Source organism: Aquarana catesbeiana, linkage group LG03 (assembly GCF_042186555.1).
Source record: "Aquarana catesbeiana isolate 2022-GZ linkage group LG03, ASM4218655v1, whole genome shotgun sequence".
Classification (NCBI taxonomy): Eukaryota; Metazoa; Chordata; class Amphibia; order Anura; family Ranidae; genus Aquarana; species Aquarana catesbeiana.
Genome location: NC_133326.1, coordinates 438298632 through 438323486, shown reverse-complemented (window position 1 = coordinate 438323486; position 24855 = coordinate 438298632). Strand labels below are relative to the sequence as shown.

Sequence of the window (24855 nt, the reverse complement as noted above, 5' to 3'; positions counted from 1 at the left end):
GCATCATCTGCAAAAACCAGCACATAAGCACACCTAATGTGTAGTGTTACAGACTTACCCTTTCCAAATCCTGCCTTAAGTGTGTGAAGAGCTTTAGCCTTCGGTATAATATATCTTGCTCTTGCTGAGCCAAATCATCCACTTCATCTGTTTTGGGAGTTAGAAGAGGCTTGTTAAAGTTTGTCTTTCTCTTCAGTTTCCAGTACTGATAAATAAAGTCAATCGCATTCTTGTTCACATTAAGATTTTCTGCCACCTCATCTGGCTTAACAAGTTCGTAGAAATCCTCCTCCAGCTGCTGTAGCTTTTGTTTCCTCAAAGTTACCTTTTCTAGGTCCTGCTTAGTTTGGTCAGTTTCTGCTTGGGAGACAGATGAAGGTCTTTGGCTGCACTGATTCTCTGGTTTGGTGGCTCCACTGCTGTGCTCAAGACAGAAGGATTTAAATTTTACCTCATCATTTTCCACCAAGGTAGTGTGCATTTCCAGGTTGTGATCAAAGGCGCAAGTAACATGAAAAGCAGTGACACATGATGGCATAGAACACTGCAAATAAGACACAAACACAATTATATCAGTAGGACAAAAAAAGCAATCTGAAGGTGAGCCATTACATAAGCTAATATTCTAACGTAATGCTAAAAATAACAGAACATAAAACAACTATTTGTACAGTATGCCAGTGGTTCTCAACCTCAGTCCTTAAGTATCCCCAATGGGCCATGTTTTGGGAACTTCCCTCAGATAAAATAGCTCCTATCAATTCCATGTCATTGATATTGATTTAAAGCAGTAAAGTAAAGGAAAACCTGAAAACCTGGCTCATTTGGGGTAATTGAGGACTGAGTTTGAGAACCACTGCAGTATGTCATAGGGCTTTTACACATGGGAATACTGACATAAATGAATGTTACATAAGTATTCATGTTATACAGTATCAGTATTATGAAGCTTAATTACAACCATTTTATAAACATTTAAGAGTGTTAATTACAAGAGGATCCTCCAAATGAAATCCTGCATGTGAGAGTTGTCCACAAGTCTGATGAGCACTTAGTCTTTTGTCCACTTGTAGCCTAATATTCACCATGGATTTTTGAGCCATTTAGATGGGAGAAATAAATTACTAAAGTAATAAGATTAACTCATTAGAAGAATTTATTGTATGTTTAACATCTCTATTTTGTAACAGGGCAACAGCTGTGATCTATTCTAATTAAAGAGAAACTCTGCCAAACTGTTTTGGATGGCGTGGGTACATGTTTTCACTGTTGTCTATCTCCACTGGGGAAGATGGTGATAGTGGTTACTGAGGCAGGAAGTAAGAGGGGTACATACAACAGTTAAAATATTTTTTAGTTGTATGGGGAAGCGTTAAAACCGCTTTCAGGTTTTTTATTGCTATTAGAATCCTCAAAAGGGTAGAATTCCCAGTCACGGTTTATAGTGGTTCTAAAGGCAGAAGGTTTTTTACCTTAATGCAGTCTCTGCCATGAGGTAAAAACTTTCCATGATTAGCTCCCCCCAGCCCCCCTAAATACTTACCCGAGTCCGATCTCAATCCAGCACTGTGCCCGAAAGCAGCAGCGCTGCTCTCGCTCTACTCATTATACATTAAGGCAGTAGCAGGAGCTATTGGCTCCTGCTTCTGTCAATCAAATCCAGTAAGGGGACAGGGATGTGGCGGAGATAGAATATGTCTGTCTATAGACACACACTGCCTGGCTTGGGAGCGTGCCCGCATGTCTGCCCTATGGGGGCAGACACTGAAAAGGAGCAGTGGACAGGGGCATCGGGGGACCCCAGAAGAGGTGGTTCAGGGCTGCTCTGTTCAATACCATTGCACAAAGCAGGCAAGTATGTGTTTGTTATTTTTATAACAAAAAAAAATAGCCTTTGGTAATGCTTTAAGAAAACAGAAGGGTTGGCTTAAAAGAGAAGTATGGGTTTCCTTTTTTTTGCTTACATCTATTCTATGTAAGCTGCTGATATCTAAAAATCTTTCCAGCCCTCTCAGACGTGCCCCTATTCTGTTGAAATCACGCTAAATACCTGTGGGAGGGTCTACAGACTTTCATACAGGGTCATACCGACAATGGTCTGGCTCTGGAGTCTGGATCCACCCACTTTCCTGTCATTTTGCTTGATTGATGTCGGCTCTCTGCTCTCTCCTGAGACTTCAAAGAGCATAGCTCTGCAGACTGTTCCGATGATCAGAAGAATCGGCAGAGATAACAGCACTTCAGTGACTAAGGTAGGAGAAGTTACTGATAGTGCTGTGTATGTAAATGTCCTCTACATATTACTATCTACCAGAGTGAAAACAATATATTTTTAAAGCAGATATGTGGATATATATGGATGTGACAGCACACAGGCATTCCATGCATTACTGGTATAGTAAAATGAAATAGAATCAGAGCTAACATTGTGAATGAATCCTTTTATTGATTATCTGGATTTTCATATGAGACAATGAAACTTTCCATTCACATCTACTTGTATTTTCATACTGAAGCCCAGAGCTCCTCAGACATGGACAGAGCTTTGCTCACCCATAATTGGTGTATTACCTAGTACCCCTATGGCAATAATGTTCCCTTCATTGTAAATAGAATCTTACAGGATCACATGCCGTACAGTGCCATCACATGCCGTACAGTGATATCATAGGCCTGTGTACATGGGTGTGCCCCCCTCTATAGGTAGTTAGTGGTCTGTGTACATGGCTGTGCCCCCCTGTGTAGGTAGGTATAGGCGTGCATACATGGCTGTGCCCCCCTGTGTAGGTAGGTATAGGCGTGCATACATGGCTGTGCCCCCCTGTGTAGGTAGGTATAGGCGTGCATACATGGCTGTGCCCTCCCTGTGTAGGTAGGTATCGCCCTCTGTACACGGCTGTGCACTCCTGTGTAGGTAGGTATAGGCCTGCATACATGGCTGTGCCCTCCTGTTTAGGTAGAGGTCTGTGTACATGGCTGCCCCCCCCCCCCCCCGTGATGGTAGGTATCGGCCTCTGTGCACGTCTCTGTGTAGGTAGGTATCGGCCTGTAGACACACACAGAGAAGGTGACTCATCTCCTCACAGTATCGCAGTACAGGCCCTTGGCTCAGGCCTCCTCTCAGTAGCAGGGCCACCATGGTAACAGATGATTAGCAGCTCCGTGTCCTCTCTCTATATGTTGCCCCATTTCCCTCTGCCAAGCAGCTCTCACTCCACCTCCATCTCCTCACTGGTAGCCAACTGTAGGTGTCCTATCAAATAATGCCTCCCATCAGATAAGGCATCCGATGAACCACGCATGTGCAGCGATGGCTCTGTATGATATGTGGTTATTCTGTACGGCATGTGATGATTCTGCACGGCATGTGATGACTCTGCACGGCATGTGATGACTCTGCACGGCATGTGATGACTCTGCACGGCATGTGATGACTCTGCACGGCATGTGATGACTCTGTACGGCATGTGATGACTCTGCACGGCATGTGATGGCACTGTACAACATGTGATGACTCTGTACGGCATGTGATGACTCTGTACAACATGTATGGCATGTGATGAGACTCTGTACGGCATGTGATGAGACTCTGTACGGCATGTGATGAGACTCTGTACGGCATGTGATGAGACTCTGTACGGCATGTGATGAGACTCTGTACGGCATGTGATGACTCTGTACGGCATGTGGTGGCGCTGTACGGCATGTGGTGGCGCTGTACAGCATGCGGTGGCGCTGTACGGCATGTAATGACACTAAACGGCATGTGATGACTCTGTACGGCATGTGATGGCACTGTACGGCATGTAGTGGCGCTGTACGGCACGTGATGACTTTGTACAGCATGTAATGACTTTGTACGGCATGTGATGACTCTGTATGGCACCGGCATGTGGCGACTCTGTACGGCATGTGGTGACTCTGTACGGCACGTGATGACTTTGTACGGCATGTGATGACACTGTACGGCACCAGCATGTGATGGCTCTGTACGGCATGTGATGACTTTGTACGGCATGTGATGACACTGTACGGCACCAGCATGTGATGGCTCTGTACGGCATGTGATGACTCTGTACGGCACCGGCATGTGGTGACTCTGTACGGCATGTGGTGACTCTGTATGGCATGTGGTGATTCTGTACGGCATGCGATGACACTGTACGGCATGCGATGACACTGTACGGCATGCGATGACACTATATGGCATGTGATGACTCTGTCTGATGTCCACAAATGGTATTCTGCTCAGATTTTCTGATGTGGGAGCTGCAGCAAGTATAGCAGGCAGCTATATACAGTCTCCACACACATGCAGGCTATTTGTATATACAGTGTGCATATCAAGGCTTTGTCTGTGTAAACAGTGAGCAGTTCTAGGCTGTATCTCTGTACTCTGTGCATATTCCAGGCTGTTTGTAAGATAATTGTGTAATAAGTGTGTGCATGTGGGGAGGAGGGGCTCTGAGTCCCTGTGTGTGTGAAGTGAGAGGAGCAGAGAGGGGAGGGGGAGGGGGAGGAGGGAACCCTCTGCAACACGCTCCAGATCCTGACAAGCCTGTGAAACTTCTGTTCTGTAAAACTCTGATCTCCCAGACCGGGCACACCGTTTATTATCAGATTCTGTTTCCTGTATGAGGTCGTATTACTATGGAAACAGAGCCACGTGACCAACGTGCTCGTTCACAGCACAGCCACGTCTCTCAGGGGAGGGGGGGACAGAAGAAGGGGGTGTGTTGCTGAAGTTGTATACACCCCCCGAGAACTTTTCAAACAGCAAATTGACCATTTTTGGCAGCTGGAGGAAAATTAAAGTGCACATGCTGAAAAAACTAAAGGAGGCAGGAAAAAGATTAGCTGAGTTGTGATGAATGTAATAGGTGCTATTTATTTAACCCATCCCATACTTCTCCTTTAATACTGTTTTTCTGATGACTAAAAGTATAAAAGTAAGGAAAACAGCTAAGAATGCATTGCTTGCTGTTATATGTTTATCCCAGCAAGTGCACATTTTTGTTTGAATTTCAACATTTTACCTATCTGGATAATACAGTTCCTTTAATGATCACATCCTTTAAGTCATGATATAGCCATCTTACAGTCATGTTTAACCACTTGCCGACCGGGCCATAGCCGAAAGACGGCTGCAGCGCGGTCAGCTAGTTCTGGGTGGACGTCCATGGACGTCCTCCCAGAATACTGCTCTCGCGCGCTCCCTGGGGCGCGCACCCGAGAACTTCCGTGACCGCCGGGCATCACGGATCATGGTAAACGGCCACGGCCGTTTACCATGTGATCGCTCCGTCAAATGACAGAGCGATCACATGTCAACAGACCAGCGTCATGTCGGTACAGTGCGAGGGGAGAGGGGGAGGGATCGGATGGCAGCACCGCTGTGGGCTGCATGTGTAGTGCCCACAACGGTGCTCAGTGACAATTGCAGTCACATCCATCCATCCCTCCATGCTCAGCCATCCCTGCAATATACCCTGCAATACTCTGCATTATACCCTGCAATACTCTGCATTATACCCTGCAATACTCTGCATTATACCCTGCAATACTCTGCATAATACCCTGCAATACTCTGCATAATACCCTGCAATACTCTGCATAATACCCTGCATTATACCCTGCAATACTCTACATTATACCCTGCAATACTCTACATTATACCCTGCAATACTCTGCATTATACCCCGCAATACTCTGCATTATACCCCGCAATACTCTGCATTATACCCTGCAATACTCTGCATAATACCCGGCAATACTCTGCATAATACCCCGCAATACTCTGCATTATACCCCGCAATACTCTGCATTATACCCCGCAATACTCTGCATTATACCCCGCAATACTCTGCAATATACCCGGCACTACTCTGCAATATACCCGGCACTACTCTGCAATATACCCGGCACTACTCTGCAATATACCCGGCACTACTCTGCAATATGCCCAGCAATACTCTGCAATATGCCCAGCAATACTCTGCAATATGCCCAGCAATACTCTGAAATTCACCCAGCAATATACCCTGCACTACTCCGCAATACTCTGCAATACCCCGCAATTTTTAACCAGTTCCCGCCCACAGTCATATGACGTCCTTGACTTTGAGCGGGGATATCTGAATGATGCCTGCAGCTACAGGTATCATTCAGATATCAGCTTTTTCAGCCGGCGATTCCCTACACCATAAGAATGATCATAGCGGCTGTTCCACTGCTTGATCGTTCTTATGGGAGGCGAGAGGGGACACCCCCCCCTTCCCGCCACCCTCCGGTGCTTCTACCGACTCACCGCTACGATCGAAGCCAAGATCGTTTTTTTTTTTTTTTTTTTTTTAATTTCAGGCTTCCCAGCCTAGAGGTGAGATGTCTTACTGACCCCATATCTCACTGTAAAGAGGACCTGTCATGCCATATTCCTATTACAAGGATGTTTACATTCCTTGTAATAGAAATAAAAGTGATCAAACATTTTTTTGGGGGGAAAAAGTGTCAAACTAAAATAAAAAAAGTAAAATAAACAATAAAAAAAAAATAAAAAATGTCCGTGTGCTCGCATGAAGAAGCGAACACATACGTAAGTCCCGCCCACATATGAAAACGGTGTTCAAACCACACATGTGAGGTATCACTGCGAACGTTGGAGCGAGAGCAATAATTTGGGCCCTGGACCTCCTCTGTAACTCAAAACATGTAACCAGTAAAAAATTTTAAAGCGTCACCTATGGAGATTTTTAAGTAGCGAAGTTTGGCACCATTCCACGAGAGTGTGCAATTTTGAAGGGTGACATGTTAGGTATCTATTTACTCGGCGTAACTTCATCTTTCACATTATGCAAAAACATTGGGCTAACTTTACTGTTTTGTTTTTTTTTAAAGCACAAAACATTTTTTTTTCCCAAAAAAACGCATTCGAAAAATTGCTGCGCAAATACCGTGCGAGATAAAAAGTTGCAACAACCGCCATTGTATTCTCTAGGGTCTTTGCTAAAAATATATATATATATATATATATATATATATATATATATACATATACAGTATATATAATGTTTTGGGGTTCTATGTAATTTTCTAGCAAATAAATTATTACTTTTACATGTAGGAGAGAAATATAAGAATTGGCCTGGGTGCTCCAGAACGCCTGGAGGTGCTCCGTGCATGTTGGGCCTCTGTATGTGGCCATGCTGTGTAAAAGTCTCACACATGTGGTATCGCCATACTCGGGAGTAATAGCAGAATGTGTTTTGGGGTGTAATTTGTTGTATGCATATGCTGTGTGTGAGAAATAACCTTCTAATTTGACAATTTTGTAAAAAAAAAAAAGAAAAAAAAAATCTTGATTTTGCAAAGAATTGTGGGAAAAGATGACAATTTCAAAAAAACTCACCATGCATCTTTCTAAATACCTTGGAATGTCTTCTTTCCAAATAGGGGTCATTTGGGGGGTATTTGTACTTTTCTAGCATGTTAGGGTCTCAATAAATTAGATAGGCCGTCAGTACTTCAGGTGTGATCAATTTTCAGATATTGGCACCATAGCATTTGGACTCTCTAACATTCACAAAGACCAAATAATATACATCAAGTTGTACTTATTTTACCAAAGATATGTAGCAGTATAAATTTTGGCCAAAATTTACGAAGAAAAATTACTAATTTGCTAAATTTTATAACAGAAACAAAGAAAAATTCATTTTTTTACCAAATTTTCAGTCTTTTTTCTTTTATAGCGCAAAAAATAAAAAACCCAACGGTGATTAAATACCACCAAAAGAAAGCTCTATTTGTGTGAAAAAAAAGGACAAAAATTTCATATGGGTAAAGTGTTGTATGACTGAGTAATTGTCATTCAAAGTGTGAGAGCACCGAAAGCTGAAAATTGGTCTGGTTAGGAAGGGGGTTTAAGTGCCCAGTGGTCAAGTGGTTAAACATCAGGATTTTCACTGGTATGAAATGCCAGCTTAGGGTGGACAAACGCAGTCTAATAACAGCAAACATTGTGATACATTTGAACATCAAATCAATGATTGTTTTTGATCACAGCAATGAGGAAATTTGAACGAGAAGGATGGAATTTTTTTTGAATAAATAAAACTGTGAATATGGTTTTGTTTGAGAAAAATCTTACATATTGTAATGTGTATGTTCTAGGCCAGGGGTCATCAAACTTTTTAGACAGGGGGCCAGTTCACGGTCCCTCAGACTGTTGGGGGGCCGCACTATAGTTTAAAAAAAAATATGAACTAATTCCTATGCACATATAAACTTATCAGTATTTCACAGACTCCCCTCATTACAGAACCACTCCCAATCACATACTTCCTCCATCACAGATCCCCCCATATCAGTCCCCCACCATAGCACAGAGTCCCCCCCCATATCAGTCCCCCACTATAGCACAGAGTCCCCCCCACATCAGTCCCCCACCATAGCACAGAGTCCCCCCCACATCAGTCCCCCACCATAGCACAGAGTCCCCCACATCAGTCCCCCACCATAGCACAGAGTCCCCCACATCAGTCCCCCACCATAGCAGAGTCCCCCACCATAGCACAGAGTCCCCCACATCAGTCCCCCACATCAGTCCCCCACCAGCTGAATGCATGGCTCAAGACCTGGTGTAGGGAGGGGGGATTTGGGTTTCTAGAGCACTGGGCTGACTTTTCATTGGGGTGCAACCTATATGCTAAAGACGGTTTGCACTTGAATGGAAGGGGGTCTGCTGTGCTGGGGGAGAGGTTTATAGGAAGGCTGGAGGAGTATTTAAACTAGGATTGAGGGGGGAGGGTGAACTAGAATTACATCAAGAAGACAGGTCAGTTAGGGGTCAGACATTAATGGAGGGTGGAATGGGGACAGATGGGGGGAGGGTTATGGCAGGTGTCAAGAAATTTCCCATGTTGCAAACAGCCATTGGAAACTGTAGTGCCATTTGTACTACTAAAAAATATATGAAAAACACCAGACCAAAATGTAATAATGCATTAAAGTGTTTGTTCACCAATGCCAGAAGTCTGCCAAGCAAAATAGGTGAGTTGGAAGCTCTGGTGCATGAGGTGAACTATGATGTAATCGGTATTGCTGAAACTTGGCTTCAATCCTCACATGACTGGGCTATTAATATTCCTGGCTATGCACTCTTTCGGAGAGACAGGGTAAAAAGGAAAGGTGGTGGGGTCTGTCTCTATGTGAGAAGTGATCTCAAAGCAAGTGTGAAAGAGGACCTGATTGATGGAGAGTGTGATGAGTCTGAAGCATTATGGGTGGAACTGCATATAGATGGGCGTAGTTCAAAGTTAATCATTGGAGTTTGTTATAGACCACCCAATGTTAACGAGGAGGTGGAGACTCAGCTCCTTGCACAGATGGAAAGGGCTGCAAGGGCTGGGACAGTGATAATAATGGGAGATTTTAACTACCCAGAAATTGACTGGAGTAATGGCACTGCTGGGACAGTTAAAGGGCAAAAATTTATAAACCTAGTACAGGACAATTTTATGGTCCAGTTTATTGAGGCCCCAACTAGGAATGAAGCTCTGTTGGACCTGGTAATCTCAAACCATGCAGAGCTTATTACTAATGTGCAGATAAAGGAACACCTGGGTAGCAGTGACCATAACATGATTTCATTTGATGTTAGCTGTAAACAAGAAATACATAAGGGAAAGATAAAAACACTTAACTTCAAGAGAGCAAATTTTCCAAGGATGAGGGCTGCTCTCGAGGACTTAGACTGGGAGGGAATATTGGCAGCGATAAACACAGAACAGAAATGGGAATTCTTCAAAAAGACTGTTTGGGACCTCACTGCAAAGTATATTCCCATGGGCAATAAGTTTAAAAGGCTAAAAAGAAAACCTATGTGGCTCACGGTCAAAGTTAGAAAAGCTATAAACAATAAGAAAAGAGCTTTTAAAAAATATAAAAATGAAGGAACACTAGAGTTGTTTAAATGCTACAAAGAATTTAACAGAATATGTAAAAAGGAAATCAAGGGTGCAAAAATTCAAAATGAACGACAGATCGCAAAAAATAGTAGGACAAACCCCAAAAAATTCTTCAAATATATTAATAGTAAAAAGGTCATGTCTGAGCATGTAGGCCCTTTACAAAATAATCTAGAGTGGGTGACTGGGGACAAGGAGAAGGCTAATTTATTAAATACTTTCTTCAGCTCTGTGTATACAAAAGAGTATAGGGAAGCTCATGTCCATAATGGGGGTGGTATTGACACAGCCCCCAATGTTCCACAATGGCTCAAAAGGGATATGGTTCAAAAATATTTAGACAGAATAAAAGTGGATAAAGCACCTGGACCTGATGGCATCCACCCACGGATCCTAAAATAATTGAGCTCTGTAATTTCAAAGCCATTGTATCTAATTTTTAGGGACTCATTAATGACAGGAATGGTACCACTGGATTGGCGCAGGGCGAACGTGGTGCCTATATTTAAAAAGGGATCAAAGTCTTTACCAAGTAACTATAGACCTGTTAGTTTAACTTCTATAGTCGGGAAGATACTGGAGCGTTTAATAAAAGACCACATAGACGAGTTCTTGCTGGAAAAAAACATTTTAAGCAACAGACAGCATGGATTCATGAAAGACAGAAGTTGTCAGACAAACCTGATTTCTTTTTATGAAGAGGTAAGTAAAACCTTGGACAGAGGGGTGGCTGTGGACGTGGTTTACTTGGATTTTGCAAAAGCGTTCGATACAGTTCCGCACACACGGCTCATGTGTAAGCTAAAGTCTACAGGGTTGGAAATATCAGTTTGTAAATGGATAGAAAACTGGCTAAAAGACAGAATTCAGAGAGTAGTGGTTAATGATTCTTACTCTGAATGGTCTAAGGTTATCAGTGGTGTACCCCAAGGTTCAGTGCTGGGACCCTTACTCTTTAATATCTTTATAAATGATATTGGGTCTGGGATCAAAAGTAACATTTCTGTCTTTGCAGATGACACCAAGCTATGCAGTGGAATAACGTCCTTACAGGATGTCTCCAATTTACAAGCCGACCTCAATGCTCTGTCTAATTGGGCGACTATGTGGCAGATGAGGTTTAATGTTGAGAAATGTAAAGTTATGCACTTGGGGGCTAAGAATATGCATGCATCATACATTCTAGGGGGAGTACAACTGGGGGAATCCGTAGTGGAGAAGGATCTGGGGGTTTTGGTAGATCATAAGCTCAATAATAGCATGCAATGCCAAGCTGCGGTTTCCAAAGCGAGCAAAGTTCTTTCTTGTATTAAGAGAGGTATGGACTCCAGAGAGAGAGATATCATTTTGCCCCTGTTCAAATCATTAGTAAGACCTCATCTGGAATATGCCGTTCAGTTTTGGGCACCAGTTCTCAAAAAGGATATCGGGGAACTGGAGAAAGTGCAGAGAAGGGCAACCAAACTGATAAGAGGCATGGGGGAGCTCAGCTATGAGGAAAGATTAGAGGAACTGAATTTGTTCACTCTTGAGAAGAGGAGAATAAGGGGGGATATGATCAACATGTTTAAATATATAAGGGGTCCATATAGTGAACTTGGTGTTGAGTTATTCACTTTACGGTCAACACAGAGGACAAGGGGGCACTCTTTACGACTGGAGGAAAAGAGATTTCATCTCCAAATACGGAAAGGTTTCTTCACAGTAAGAGCTGTGAAAATGTGGAATAGACTCTCTCCAGAGGTGGTTCTGGCCAGCTCAGTAGATTGCTTTAAGAAAGGCCTGGATACTTTCCTAAATGTACATAATATAACTGGGTACTGACATTTATAGGTAAAGTTGATCCAGGGATAATCCGATTGCCTCTCTGGGATCTGCTGTAGCAAATTGGAGCATGCTCTGATGGGGTTTTTTGCCTTCCTCTGGATCAACTGTGGGTATAGTATTGGGTATATTGTTTTTTTGTTTTTTTTGTTTTTTTATAGTTGGACTGGATGGACTTTTTTCAACCTGACTAACTACTATGACCATAACACAGAGTCCCCCACATCAGTCCCCCACATCAGCACAGAGTCCCCCACCATAGCACAGAGTCCCCCACAATAGCACAGAGTCCCCCACATCAGTCCCCCACCATAGCACAGAGTCCCCCACCATAGCACAGAGTCCCCCACCATAGCACAGAGTCCCCCACATCAGTCCCCCACCATAGCACAGAGTCCCCCACATCAGTCCCCCACCATAGCACAGAGTCCCCCACCATAGCACATCAGTCCCCCACATCAGTCCCCCACCATAGCACAGAGTCCCCCACATCAGTCCCCCACTATAGCACAGAGTCACCCACATCAGCACAGAGTCCCCCACATCAGTCCCCCACCATAGCACATAGTCCCCCACATCAGTCCCCCACCATAGCACAGAGTCCCCCACGTCAGTCCCCCACCATAGCACAGAGTCCCCCACATCAGTCCCCCACATGAGTCCCCCACCATAGCACAGAGTCCCCCACATCAGTCCCCCACCATAGCACATCAGTCCCCCACCATAGCACAGAGTCCCCCACATCAGTCCCCCACCATAGCACATCAGTCCCCCACCATAGCACATCAGTCCCCCACCATAGCACATCAGTCTCCCACATCAGTCCCCCACCATAGCACATCAGTCCCCCACCATAGCACAGAGTCCCCCACCATAGCACATCAGTCCCCCACATCAGTCCCCCACCATAGCACAGAGTCCCCCACATCAGTCCCCCACCATAGCACATCAGTCCCCCACCATAGCACAGAGTCCCCCACATCAGTGCCCCACCATAGCACATCAGTCCCCCACCATAGCACAGATCTCCCCCACCATAGCACAGAGTCCCCCACATCACAGATCTCCCCCACCATAGCACAGAGTCCCCAACATCACAGATCTCCCCCACCATAGCACAGAGTCCCCCACATCACAGATCTCCCCCCCGTGTGTCACAGATCCCCCATATCAATATTACACTCCCACTCAACACTTACCTGTATCACGCAGGACACAAGGCATGGTAGGTCCGGACGGAGGGCGGGACTTTGGAAGTGAGGGGCAGGTGATTGGTTACTAGACATCAGGGCTGTCCCAGGAACCAATCACCTGCTTCTTAGCACAGAAGGTCCTTTTTCCGGGCCTGTCATGTTTCCCGTCCTGTGTGATGGAGGGAGCAGAGGGCAGGGGGAGTGCTGCAGTTAAAGGGGCAGTCCGCGGGCCGGATAAAAACCGCTGGAGGGCCGGATTCGGCCCGCGGGCCGTAGTTTGAGGACCCCTGTTCTAGGCACAAAAGGAACCTGTAAAATATAGTTGTAATTCTATTCATGTAGCCGGTCTGGACAAAATCCTAAGGGCTTTTGAAATAAATTAGATATCTCAATGATGACAAGATCAAATGTTCTGATTCAGAAGTTTTTTTAAATAAATAAAAAAAGTCGTCCTATTTAACCTCTTATTGACAATTATATTAAACTAGTCACACTAATTCAGTAGATCAAAGGCACCCACATCCCAATTTTTATGGTGTCACAAATATGATATTTTTAAAGTAACAAATATTTTATTAATATGGAAATATTAAAAAGAGTGAACAAATGTTGACTCTCATAAACAAAACAAACATTAAAAAAAAAAAAAAAGAAATGATCATGGCATGATAACTAACATGCATATAAAGCTATATAAATGCCTATTGGCTCAACATGTTTTGCTAATTGCTTCTTCAGAAGCTGTAAGGCATATACAGGCGGTCCCCGGGTTACAAACATCCGACTTACAAACGGAGGGAGACAACAGGAAGTGAGGGGAAACTACCCCTAGGAAGGGAAATTCACTCCTGTAAACATTATCATGGGAAAAAGGTGTCTCCACTGAAGCGGGTTTACAGAGCTGCCCCATTGTTTTCAATGGGAAGGGGCGCTTAGGAGTGGTAAGATGCGGCTTGCAGGACTTTTTAGACCACCCTGCAAGCGCACCGCTCCAGTGTGAAAGCCCTCGGGGCTTTCACATTGGAATGCATTGAGCAGCTCTTTCGGGACGCTTTGCAGGTGCTATTTTTAGCACTTTAGCACCTGCAAAGCTCCTCAGTGTGAAAGGAGCCTAAGTGAAATCTTCTGAACAGGGGCACAGACAGCAAAAGAAATGTTACAGGGGTGTTAACCCTTTCCTATGCTATCCAAAAAACATAAAATATATTTTTTTTGGCTGGAGCTACACTTAAAAAATGCACCTCTTCCAACTTACAAACAAAATTGACTTAAGAACAAACCTACAGACCTTATGTTGTTTGTAACCCGGGGACCGCCTGTATTGGCTATCATGTATGTGATAAACAGATTAATTAGAATCCTGCTTGTTCGGGTAAAAGGAGCAAACGGGGAGCATCAAATCCAACAATGGGGATCGCAGGGTGGGCACCAGAAACAATGAAATCGCTCCTTAAATCAATATAAGAATAATGCCCAAAAAAGATTGTAGCATCATCTTACAGATATATATGATGAGAAAATATATTCACAGCATTTGAGCATCCAGATGGGGAAGAGATATACAGCTCCACACAATATAGCCCAAAGTAGATTCAGGCTGACAAGGGAAAAAGGATCCCCATCAAAAGGCCCAACAAGGATGCATCCACAGGATTTGTACAGGTGTTCCGTGCATCTCTGTGCAGGCAGTCACATTGATGTAATTTGGGATGTAGCAACTGCACGAACAGAGCCATTGCTCCCAATTTTACATCCATGTAGGTCCGCATGCATGTCCCTGAGCTCACACTGTCTGCGTTCGGGATCATGTACCCACACACACATGGATGTCAGATTGGGAACCGCAGCTATGCCTGTGCAGTCGTTGCATCCCAATTAACATAATGGGACTGCCTTTACGAGGATGCACAGAACATCTGTGCAGGTAATGGCCCTCCATGTGTGTACACTTTAGTATGCCACATGTGAATGACGTTTTAGTAGTAATTTAGCAGGAATTTTGTAAGTTCTGTTTATGTGCACAATTAATGATTTTAGTGTATATTTAGTGAAAATAGTGATATGATGAACATTTGCGCAATTATTGCAGGGCCCAAAAAATCAGTAGCACTTTTTTTATTCTCTCTCATGTGCTTTCAGAAAATGTCTAGTTTGAAGGGTCTTTTCAAATTCTGAAAGCTGTAAGTGAAAAATAATTGTTTTTATTTACAGTTTTGCGTACCTTCTGTTTTCACCATTTCACAAAAAGGTGCAATTTAAAATGTACAAATATTTGTTATTTATTAACTCAATACAGTTTTAACTTTTATATTTACTAGGAATTTAGCAGGAATTTTGTACATTTTGCCATGTATGAATCCACTATTAATGATTTTCGTGTAATTTTTAGCGAAAATATTGTTTTGATAAACATTTGCGCAAATTCCACGGGGCCTAAAAAATCATTATCACCTTCTTTTTATTCTAGAGGTCATATGCTTTCAGAAAATATATGGTTTGGGGGGGGTCTTTTACAAACTCTTAGTTTTATCTGTCTCTTATATACCCTTCAAGTTATTGCAATTTTAATTAAACGCAAAGATATACAACGTTCAAAAGCTTTGCAAAGCTTTGCTCTCCTTTCTGTGGCATAACAAAAAACAACGTAAAATGTTTATCTTAACTATATCTCTCAGAGTGAAGGGGGGTATGAGTTTGCAACCTTCCCTGACTTTTACCTACTGCTAATCACAGACAGTGAGACATTTACCGGCCTGCAGCTGCACAGACCAGGACATGTCTCGCTGCCTGTGATTGGTAGTGTGCAGGTTTGGCTTCTTGGCGGGATCAGACAGGTGGGATGGGACTAGGATCCCGAACACGCCTGAACCCATCTCTATTTATGTAATGGCCTGGACTGGATACTGCAAGCCTCATGTTATACCGACTATACTCTAGAATCAAAAATGGTGTGCCCCTTTGATTCATCAGCTATATTACACACCAAAATGACGTAGTTACCCAGAAATTTACAATGCAATGTATTACTCCGTGACACCCTTATAGCATGGAGGAAATTATGGAAAAGGTTGGGTCTATCACCTTTTATTTCCATATTCTTATTCATGATAATCTATGTTTCCTTAGAGCATGGAAAATGAGGCTGTCATGGTCAGGGGTCAGGTTCGGAGACCAGTTGCTATAGCAGTAGAGAGGCTCCTACCGACCAGCTGGATAAGTACATAAGGTCACCCTGGCAGATAACACGGGCCCACCGAGGTGCAGGGTCTAAGCACTAACCAGTATTCACCACAGCTCCTGATGGTGGAGATGGGTATTGCTCTGTGTTAGTACCAGGTCGCGGTCCTTTAGGGCCACACCCACCAGTTAGTAAGCAAGCTGAGGTCCAGTAGCTGATATAGCAGGTAGGGATCAAGCAAAAGCTTAGTCAAGGAACAAGCCAAAGGTCGGTAACGAGTGGTAGTGGAGAGAAGGACAGCTGCGGGTACACAAAGGAGCAAGATATCAACTAGAAAGAGCACAATAACCTGGCAAACTGGAAGTGCAGAGACATGGCTTAAATCAGGAAGTTTATAAGAGGAGCAAAGAGTTCAAGGTTCACCAGAAACAAAAGACAATGATCAGACAGGGAGCTATCCAGCATCTCAGATGACTCAGCAATAAGAGCTACCACCGAAGGCAGCAGATGATGTGGGTTTAGCTCCCAGTCCTAACAGCAGCTTTCTCTATCTGCTGATCCAAAGGCTAAAAGAATGTTCTCTCCGTTTTCCTTGAAACCTGGTAAACCGAATAATTTCCAGTATATCTCTACTAACTATGATTTACCAAGTCACCATCTTTTTACTACTTTCAAGTTGTGTTAGGTTGTGCTGTCTGGTCAGGAATAAAACCTTCCAACTCTCTGATAGACTTTATGCTACAAAATTGTGCTTATTTAATTTCTAATATTTATCGGACCACTTGAGTTCAAGGTTTCTCCAACTACTCTCAATGGACCCATATGCGTTATGACAGCTCTACGACGTGATCCTCAAAAAATGGATCTCCCCGGCTGTTTCAACAATCACTGATGTTAAAAAGAAACTCAAGACATTAATATATAGAAAAAAGTTAGACACAGAAATACAAAATTCTGTTCCAACCAAACATTTCTTTTCCAGATGGCAAGCTTTTACTGTAGGTAAATATCTCTATAAAATTCATAAAAAATTAATTTCAAAAAAAAGAAAAGAAAAATGTATAAATAGGCTCCCTGATAACAACCTTCAAATACACAGAGTGGTATTCAAAGCTAGCCTCAGCAATACCTAAAGTAGATGTAAACCTGGTTTATGAAATTTGAGCTGGGCACATATATCTTTAGTGTTTTCTTATCTCTTTAAAGCACTATGTCCCATGGCTTTCTTCTGCTCTGTTCTTCTGCTATCAGCATAACTTCTAACCAGTTCTCTGACACATATGATAAAACCAGCCTAAAATTTGTGTCAGGGAGGGTGCTATAAATAGATTAGCAGAAAGCTGCTTTACTCACAGGACAGCTCTGAAAGTCTCTGCCTATCTGGAGGGGGGTGTGTGCCTTTCCTCCAATCAGCTGTCTCCCAGTGTAATCCAAGACTTCTCTCACAGTGCAGAATGGGGAAGTGAAAATTCTAACACAACCTGCACCTTTTAAACAATATATAAAGCTGAAGACAGCAGATATACAAGTAAACGTATGTAGGAGGATTTGTTTCATATCTGTGTATCATCTGAGGCTGCTCACTTCACTGGGTTTACATCAACTTTAAGCAAACTCAGTGTCTGACCTCCTCCCTGCCGTGACTTCAGAGAAGGGAACGCCTCCCTGTTGCACACAATGTGGACAAATGCTACAATGCAGTCTTGGTTTCTCTCTTTATTCTTATAAGTTACTTTTTTTGAGTTGATACGTCTTCCTTATCATGTATTCCTAGACTCCTGTATTTTGACTTGACACGTCTCCCCTTTCATGTATTCCTAGACCCCTGAATTTTCTGTACAATTCTTACCCGTCATATCCCAAATTCCCTCGTGACCATGGTTCCAATCTTTTGCTCTACATGGGATTTTACAAGGTCATAATATCTACTGTATGCCCCCATCTTATTAGTGGTACTGGTGGCAAGTCTGTAGGCTTGTGGTGAGCCAATTTGCCCTGTCACATTTCTCGTTTTTTGCTGTGTTGAATTGTCCTGCCCAGGTACTTTCCAGCAGTACTGTAGTTTTTTTTTATGTTGGGGAATACCATGTTGATTAAGCAGTACTTAATGATTCTCTGGTCTATGACTCAGAGCAGAGGTTAAATACTTTGGCTATGTGTGATGAGCGGTAAAGTGACAGACACTCTTTTTGTTTTATATTGACAATGCAGTCTTATAATTTAGAAAAGGGGGTGTTGGGGTTTGAATATGTATTGCAGAGCCAATGCATGGTGTTCTTTCATCTTAGTATTTAGCCATCTTAATTATTAGCTTCTCCAATTCATGTCTGGCCATTTTTTTTGCTCTCTTCTGTGATTAAACTCCTTCTTCAATAAGCATATGGCCTTCCCATAAATTAAAGGGAGTATGTTTTTATGTCATTTTCAGTGAAAAATCTTTAATATCTACTTTAGGAGAATCTGTAAATGCCAGATCTGGTAAGAAAAATAAATTTCTCCAGTAAAATTGCCACCTTGAGTTCTCAAGGGGGGCAAGTAGTGCCAAACAAAGTTTAGTCGGGGCATAAATGAGTGATCAAAAGATTATCTGCCTTTATAATTTGCTCAGGAGAACAGTATTCTAGATATATCACTTCTTGTATATGTAAAATGATTTATAGCATCTATTAATTATCTGTGTTTAGAGTATGAAATCCATGTTTTGCCAACGGAAAAGTCTAGAAGTGGGTCTAAGCAGACCTTAAATTTTCCTGCCAGGATAAGGCCTTTCTTAAAGTGGTATAAAAAAACAAACATGTCATACTTACCTGCTCTGTGCAGTGGTTTGACCAGAGCAGCCCTGAGCCTCCTCTTTTTGGCTCCTCCCTCTTGCCCCCAGAGCAAACAGCTTGCTCTGGGGGCACCCAAGTAGGCTCGCTCCCGAGCCGCTGCTCTGTCCATTTACACACACAGCCGTTGCTTGGCTCCACCCCCTCTCTCCTCATTGGCTCACTGGGTGTGATTGACAGCAGTAGGAGCCAATGGCACCCACTGCTGTCTCAGCCAATGAGGGAGAGTCCCAGGAGAGTTTAGGCTCTCATGCACATGGCTGGATCGATGGGGCTCAGGTTAGTATTAGAGGGGCTTGGGGAGCTGCTGCACACAGAAAGTTTTTTTATCTTAATGCATAGAATGCATTAAGGTAAAACCTTCTGCTTTTAGAACCCCTTTAAAATTGCTGAATTTGTGGATGATCAATTTCTTAAAGACTGTTAGAAGCATAAACAAAAACTATGTTTATTATGGTCTATTATTCCAATATTGCTCTACTAGATCAAAATCTAGAGAAAGGGGAACATTTCTATGAAATCCATGAGCTATTGCTACCAATTTATTCATTTTAGAGTTGCTGAAAAACCACATTTGAAATGTCTTAGTTTTGTAGTATCAAATGACATTTAGTAGGAAAACCTAACCCCTTAACCCTTTCACTGCCCAAAAAAATGCCTTCAGATGGCCAAGTCCATACGCCGTACGGACCTCATCTCATTTCTTCCTATCCGATAAGCTTCACTTCAATGACCATAGGTTTATATCAGAATTGTTCACCAGACTCTGCTGAACAATTCTATAACTCTGTTCAGTGGATTACAACCCGGTGATCAGTTATTAACCTCTAATGTGACCCCCCCCCCACCCATGCTGCTGCTCTCCTGCCCCCTGCTTCTCTACCTCCGCTGCTCCCTTCCACCTAAAACTGCCCCCCACTCTCCTTTCCTATCCCCTTCACCCCCCTTCTCCCCCCCCCCGGCACGGATTACCCCCCCCTGCAAACCTGATCCCCACAGCTACCCTCATTAGCTGGCATCCCTCCTTTTCCACTCCTGCAACTTCGGCTTGGGGGGATCCAGATATGCCCCCCCCCATCACTCAGATCGCCTCTAATTCCTCATTCATATGAGATTCCTCATTCATTCAAGTAAAGTGCTGCAGAGAAAAGGGACTATTTTCAGTCCCTTTCTCTGTCTCAAAAAAAAAAGAGATATGGGGGTCTGTTTAGACCTCTGAAATCTAACCAAAGACCTCCCCCCAAAAAGAAATAAATAACTGTAAAAAAAAAGTAAAAAAAAAAAAAAAAAAAAAAAAAAAAAAAAAAAAACATAGTAAGACCCCCCAGGTCCGCCCACACTCACCCCTCCATGGCGGCTTCCTCAGCTTCTCCTCCCAGCCAACCTGATCCATCCTGATTGGCAAGGAGGACAAGACAGAAGACAATAGTGAATATCAATTTGCTATTGTCACAAGTGGGTGGGTTCAGGGTGCAATGCTCTGTGCCCTGAGCCCAACCTTTTTAAGCCAATTAGAGCCTCAGGCTCTAATCATGTGGCCTGCAGGGGGGCAGGGCCCTAGCGCCCCTAATGGACCGGCTGCTCATGGAGCAGACTCTGTAAAGCACATCCACCTGCTCAGTGGGGGATCTGTCTACTGATCCCCCGCTGAACAGACAGATGAAAGGTCCGCGTCCGCTCTGCTGATGCAGAGCGGACATGGACACAGCCTGCTCTTCTCTATGGGGCGGTCGGATGGAAAAGGACCGCCTGTCCATTTTCATCTGATCTGCTTGATGGATGGGGAATGAAATCCCCATCTGTCAGGTTTTAGCGGACTTGACTGGATTGGATGCAAGCGGGTGTAAACAGACACACATCCATTTACATCAGCCTCTCCACAGAGAAAACAGACACACAGGGCATATACAGCGTAGCTTTACAGGAATGCACAGGTAGTCCCATTGATGTAATTTGGGATGTAGCAACTGCACGAACAGAGCCGTTGCTCCCAATTTTACATCCATGTAGGTCCACATACATGTCCCTGACCTCACACTGTCTGCGTATTAGGGGTCATGTTCCCACACGGATGTCAGCTTGGGAACAGCAGCTATGCCTCTGCAGCCATTGCATCGTAATTGACATAAATGGGACTGCCTGTACGGGGACGCATGGAACACCTATGCATCCCTGGGTGGGTAAACATGGCCCTCCATGGGCGTACACTTTAGTATGCCACATCCGAATTATGCTTTAGTAGCAATTTAGCAGCAATTTTGTAGGTTGTTGTGTTTATGTGCACTATGAATGATTTTATTGTATTTTTTGTGAAAATAGTGATATGATGAACATTTGCGCAATTATTGCGGGGCCCAAAAAATCAGTAGCACTTTTTTTTTATTCCACAGGTCATGTGCTTTCAGAAAATGTCTAGTTTGAGGGGTCTTTTCAAATTCTGAAAGCTGCCTCCCGATTTTTAGAATAAATTGTTTTTATTTACAGTTTTGCATACCTTCAGTTTTCACCATTTCACAAAAAAGGTGCAATTTAAAATGTACAAATATTTGTTATTTATTAACTCAATACAGTTTTAACTTTTAGATTTGCTAGGAATTTAGCAGGAATTTTGTACATTTTGCCATGTATAAATCCACTATTAATTATTTTCGTGTATTTGTAGCGAAAAGATTGTTTTGATAAACATTTGCACAAATTCCGCGGGGCCTAAAAAATCATTATCACCTTCTTTTTATTCTAGAGGTCATATGCTTTCAGAAAATATATGGTTTGGGGGGTCTTTTACAAACTCTGAAAGCTGTAAGTGAAAAAGAATAACCTCCAGATTTTTAAAGAAATTTTGGGGTATAATCGATTTTCATCATTTTGCAAAAAGGCGCAATTTAAAAGTTACAAACATTTGTTATTTATTAACTCAACACAGGATAAGCTTTTATATTTAGCAGTAATTTTGGTAATATTGTGTGTTTTTATCTACTAATAATGGTTTAAGTGTATTTTTAGTGACAATATTGTTTTGATAAACATTTGCACAAACACTGCAGGGCCTGAGAAATCAGTAGCGCCTTGTTTTTCTCTAGAGGTATGCTTTCATAAAATATATGGGTTTGGGGGTCTTTCACAAATTCTGAAAGCTGTAAGGGAAAAATGAAAACCTTTAGATTTTTTGAGACATTTGGATATTTAAATGTTTGCGTACTGTATGTTCGATTTTCACCATTTTGCAAAAGGTGTAAAAATTACAAATATTTGTTATTTATTAACTTAGTACAGGTTAAGCTTTTAGATATAGTAGAAATTTTGTAAAATTTGCTGTGTATTTATCTGCTAATCATAATTTTAATGCAATTTTAGCAAAAATATTGATTTAATAAACATTGCCGCAAATATCATGGGACCTTAAAAATCAGTAGCACCTTTTTTTTATTCTACTGGTCATGTGTCTTCATAAAATATATGGTTTGGGTGGTCTTTTACAAACTATAAGTGAAAAATAAAAAAGCAAAGGAAAAATTGCAAAAATGGTCTAGCCACCTGAGTGTAAAAATGGAGCACAGGGCTGGCAGCGAAAGGGTTAATTATTGGATTTCTTTTCTTGCTCAGTCTTTTTATTGAAAAAAAAAAGACCGAACATTACCATGGTTAGGTACGGTATACTTTCAGTATAAAGTGGGATTTGCACCCATGGCAAGTGCAATACAGATTAAAAAAAAATATTTAAACAGTGTGTAACAGTAACACGTAGATTGACAAATATTGACTGATAGGAGTGATAATGGGGGCAACAAGCCCTATAGAATGAGTAGTGCAGTCTTCTAGGTGTAAAAAGCAGTATTAATTTTGTCTACGAAAATTTTTTCATTATCATTTTTGTCAGCTGCATGTTTTCAGTGACGAAAATGAAACGGAAATAAAATGTTAAATTAAGTCAATTTACAGAAACTATGACAAAAATCAATTCCAATTTTCGCCAACAAACAAAAACGGAACGAAAATGTGAGGGGGGGGATGTTTACCCACCTGAACTTTCCTCGAAGTTCCGCCTGTCAAGGCCTCAGCCCCCTGACAAGCTATAATGGCTCCCTCTGTCTGGGAGTTCTGGGCCAATGCCCTGGAAACCACCTGGTGAGTGTTTCCCCTCCCAGCAAGGTAGCAAAAATGTAAATGTAAAATAATGTAAAATAATAGCCTCCCCATACAAGTTCTCTGCCCTGTGCACTCCCTCACTCCCATTTACTTACGCATCACAATTACATATTATTAGATTTTTACTCCAGGAGTATATAATGAGCTTGGAAATTCTAGAGAAATGGTTAAATAATGCATTACAATTTAACTAAACCCATTCGATTTTAGTCGACTAAAATGTACTGGAGATTTCAGTCGATTAAAATACAACAAAAACAATTCTGATGCCTAAAAAAGACTAATGACTAAAACTAAAATTGGCATTTTAGTCAAGACTAAAACTAAATCAAAATATGAATATGAAAAATTAACACCAGTAAAAAGGCCCTTTGGGCAGTCAATCTAGAGAAGCTAAGGTGACAATTAAGAACAAAAAAACACATAACATACACTGAAGAATAGGAAAGTTAAAGCGGGGAAAAGATGAGAACAGTGATTTAGTAATGCAAACGGCCTTGTAGAAAGTATAAATTATACAAAAGACTTTAACCTAGAAAGCTACACTATTAGGCTGGACCACTAGAAATGTATATACATGCCTCGTTCACCGAAACCCTGAAAACACACAGGAGTAGTTGAGTGAGAATTTTGAAATTCTTGCCTGGACCAGGTACAATGTCATTAAAACTTAGTAGTTATTTTCTAGAGGCAATATCTTCGGCAAGGATAGTAAGGAATTGGTTAGTGCCCATACTGCATCCAATCCTCCCTCTCCAGGTGTTCTTCGAGATCAAAAGTATGATGAACATATACCCTTAAAGAGGGTCAGACTGGTGAGGAAGGAGTACACATGGATAGACGTTGTAAAAAAATGGCATACTTGGAGGTAATGGAACAATTCCGATGTGGGGTTTGTTCACGTAGGGTGAAGAAGGATTTGATGTTAGAGGTAGTAACTGGGCTACACAAAATGTCAATTGTAGATGCATCCACAGATGGAAGGAGGCCAGGTCAGAATAAACTGCATTAAAAGGTGTGTTTATAAAATGATACTGAGGGGGACAATGAGGGGATATTAGTTTAGAGGGGCTTTTAAGTTTACCCCAGAGTGCAAGTGACTGCAGATTAACAGGGTTTCCTTCAAACCTACATTTGGACTTGCAAAGCCAAAGAGGGTTATCGATAGTTACATGGTCTATGTCTGCAGCCTTGAGTCCCACCCACAATGGAGTTTCACAAGCGTGAAATAATGTGATTTGAGCCAGTTGGGCCACTTGGTAGTACTTAGAAAAATCAGGTACTCCCAAACCACCAGAGAGCTTGCTGCGCATGAGCACAGATCTAGGCAGCCTAAATATATGGGGGGACATGTTGTAGAATACGCAAACAGTGTGAAGGCACCACTATACAGAGCACATGAAACAAATAAAGAATCTTAGGTAACAAAGTCATTTTAACAGCAGCGATACAGCCTAGCCAGGGGACAAACAGGTTTTCAACATTGAGCTAACATTGATGGGTAATTAGCTTGATATAGCGAGACAGAACAGCCTTTCAGCTTGACCCCCAAGTAGGGGAGAGGACCAATAGCTCATTGGAATGGGACCACTTCTTGAAGATGGTTGACTTATGCTGTAAGCTGGGATACATTGAGTGCGTTAGATTTATGTTGGTTAATTTCCAAGCCCGAAGCAAATCGATCCAGAATCCTAAATAGGTTAGGTAACGTGTTATGTGGG

At 42.4% G+C, this 24855-nt stretch overlaps 1 protein-coding gene across 3 annotated transcripts in view; it reads right to left on the bottom strand.

Annotated features, from left to right (window-relative positions):
- Nucleotides 1-24855, bottom strand: part of JADE2 (jade family PHD finger 2) — a 1082209-nt gene that overhangs the window by 169144 nt on the left and 888210 nt on the right. For all 3 annotated transcript variants that reach the window (XM_073620794.1, XM_073620796.1, XM_073620797.1), the window contains one exon: nucleotides 59-544. In XM_073620794.1, coding sequence (XP_073476895.1) covers nucleotides 59-544 — 486 coding nt within the window. The remainder of the gene's footprint in view (nucleotides 1-58; nucleotides 545-24855) is intronic.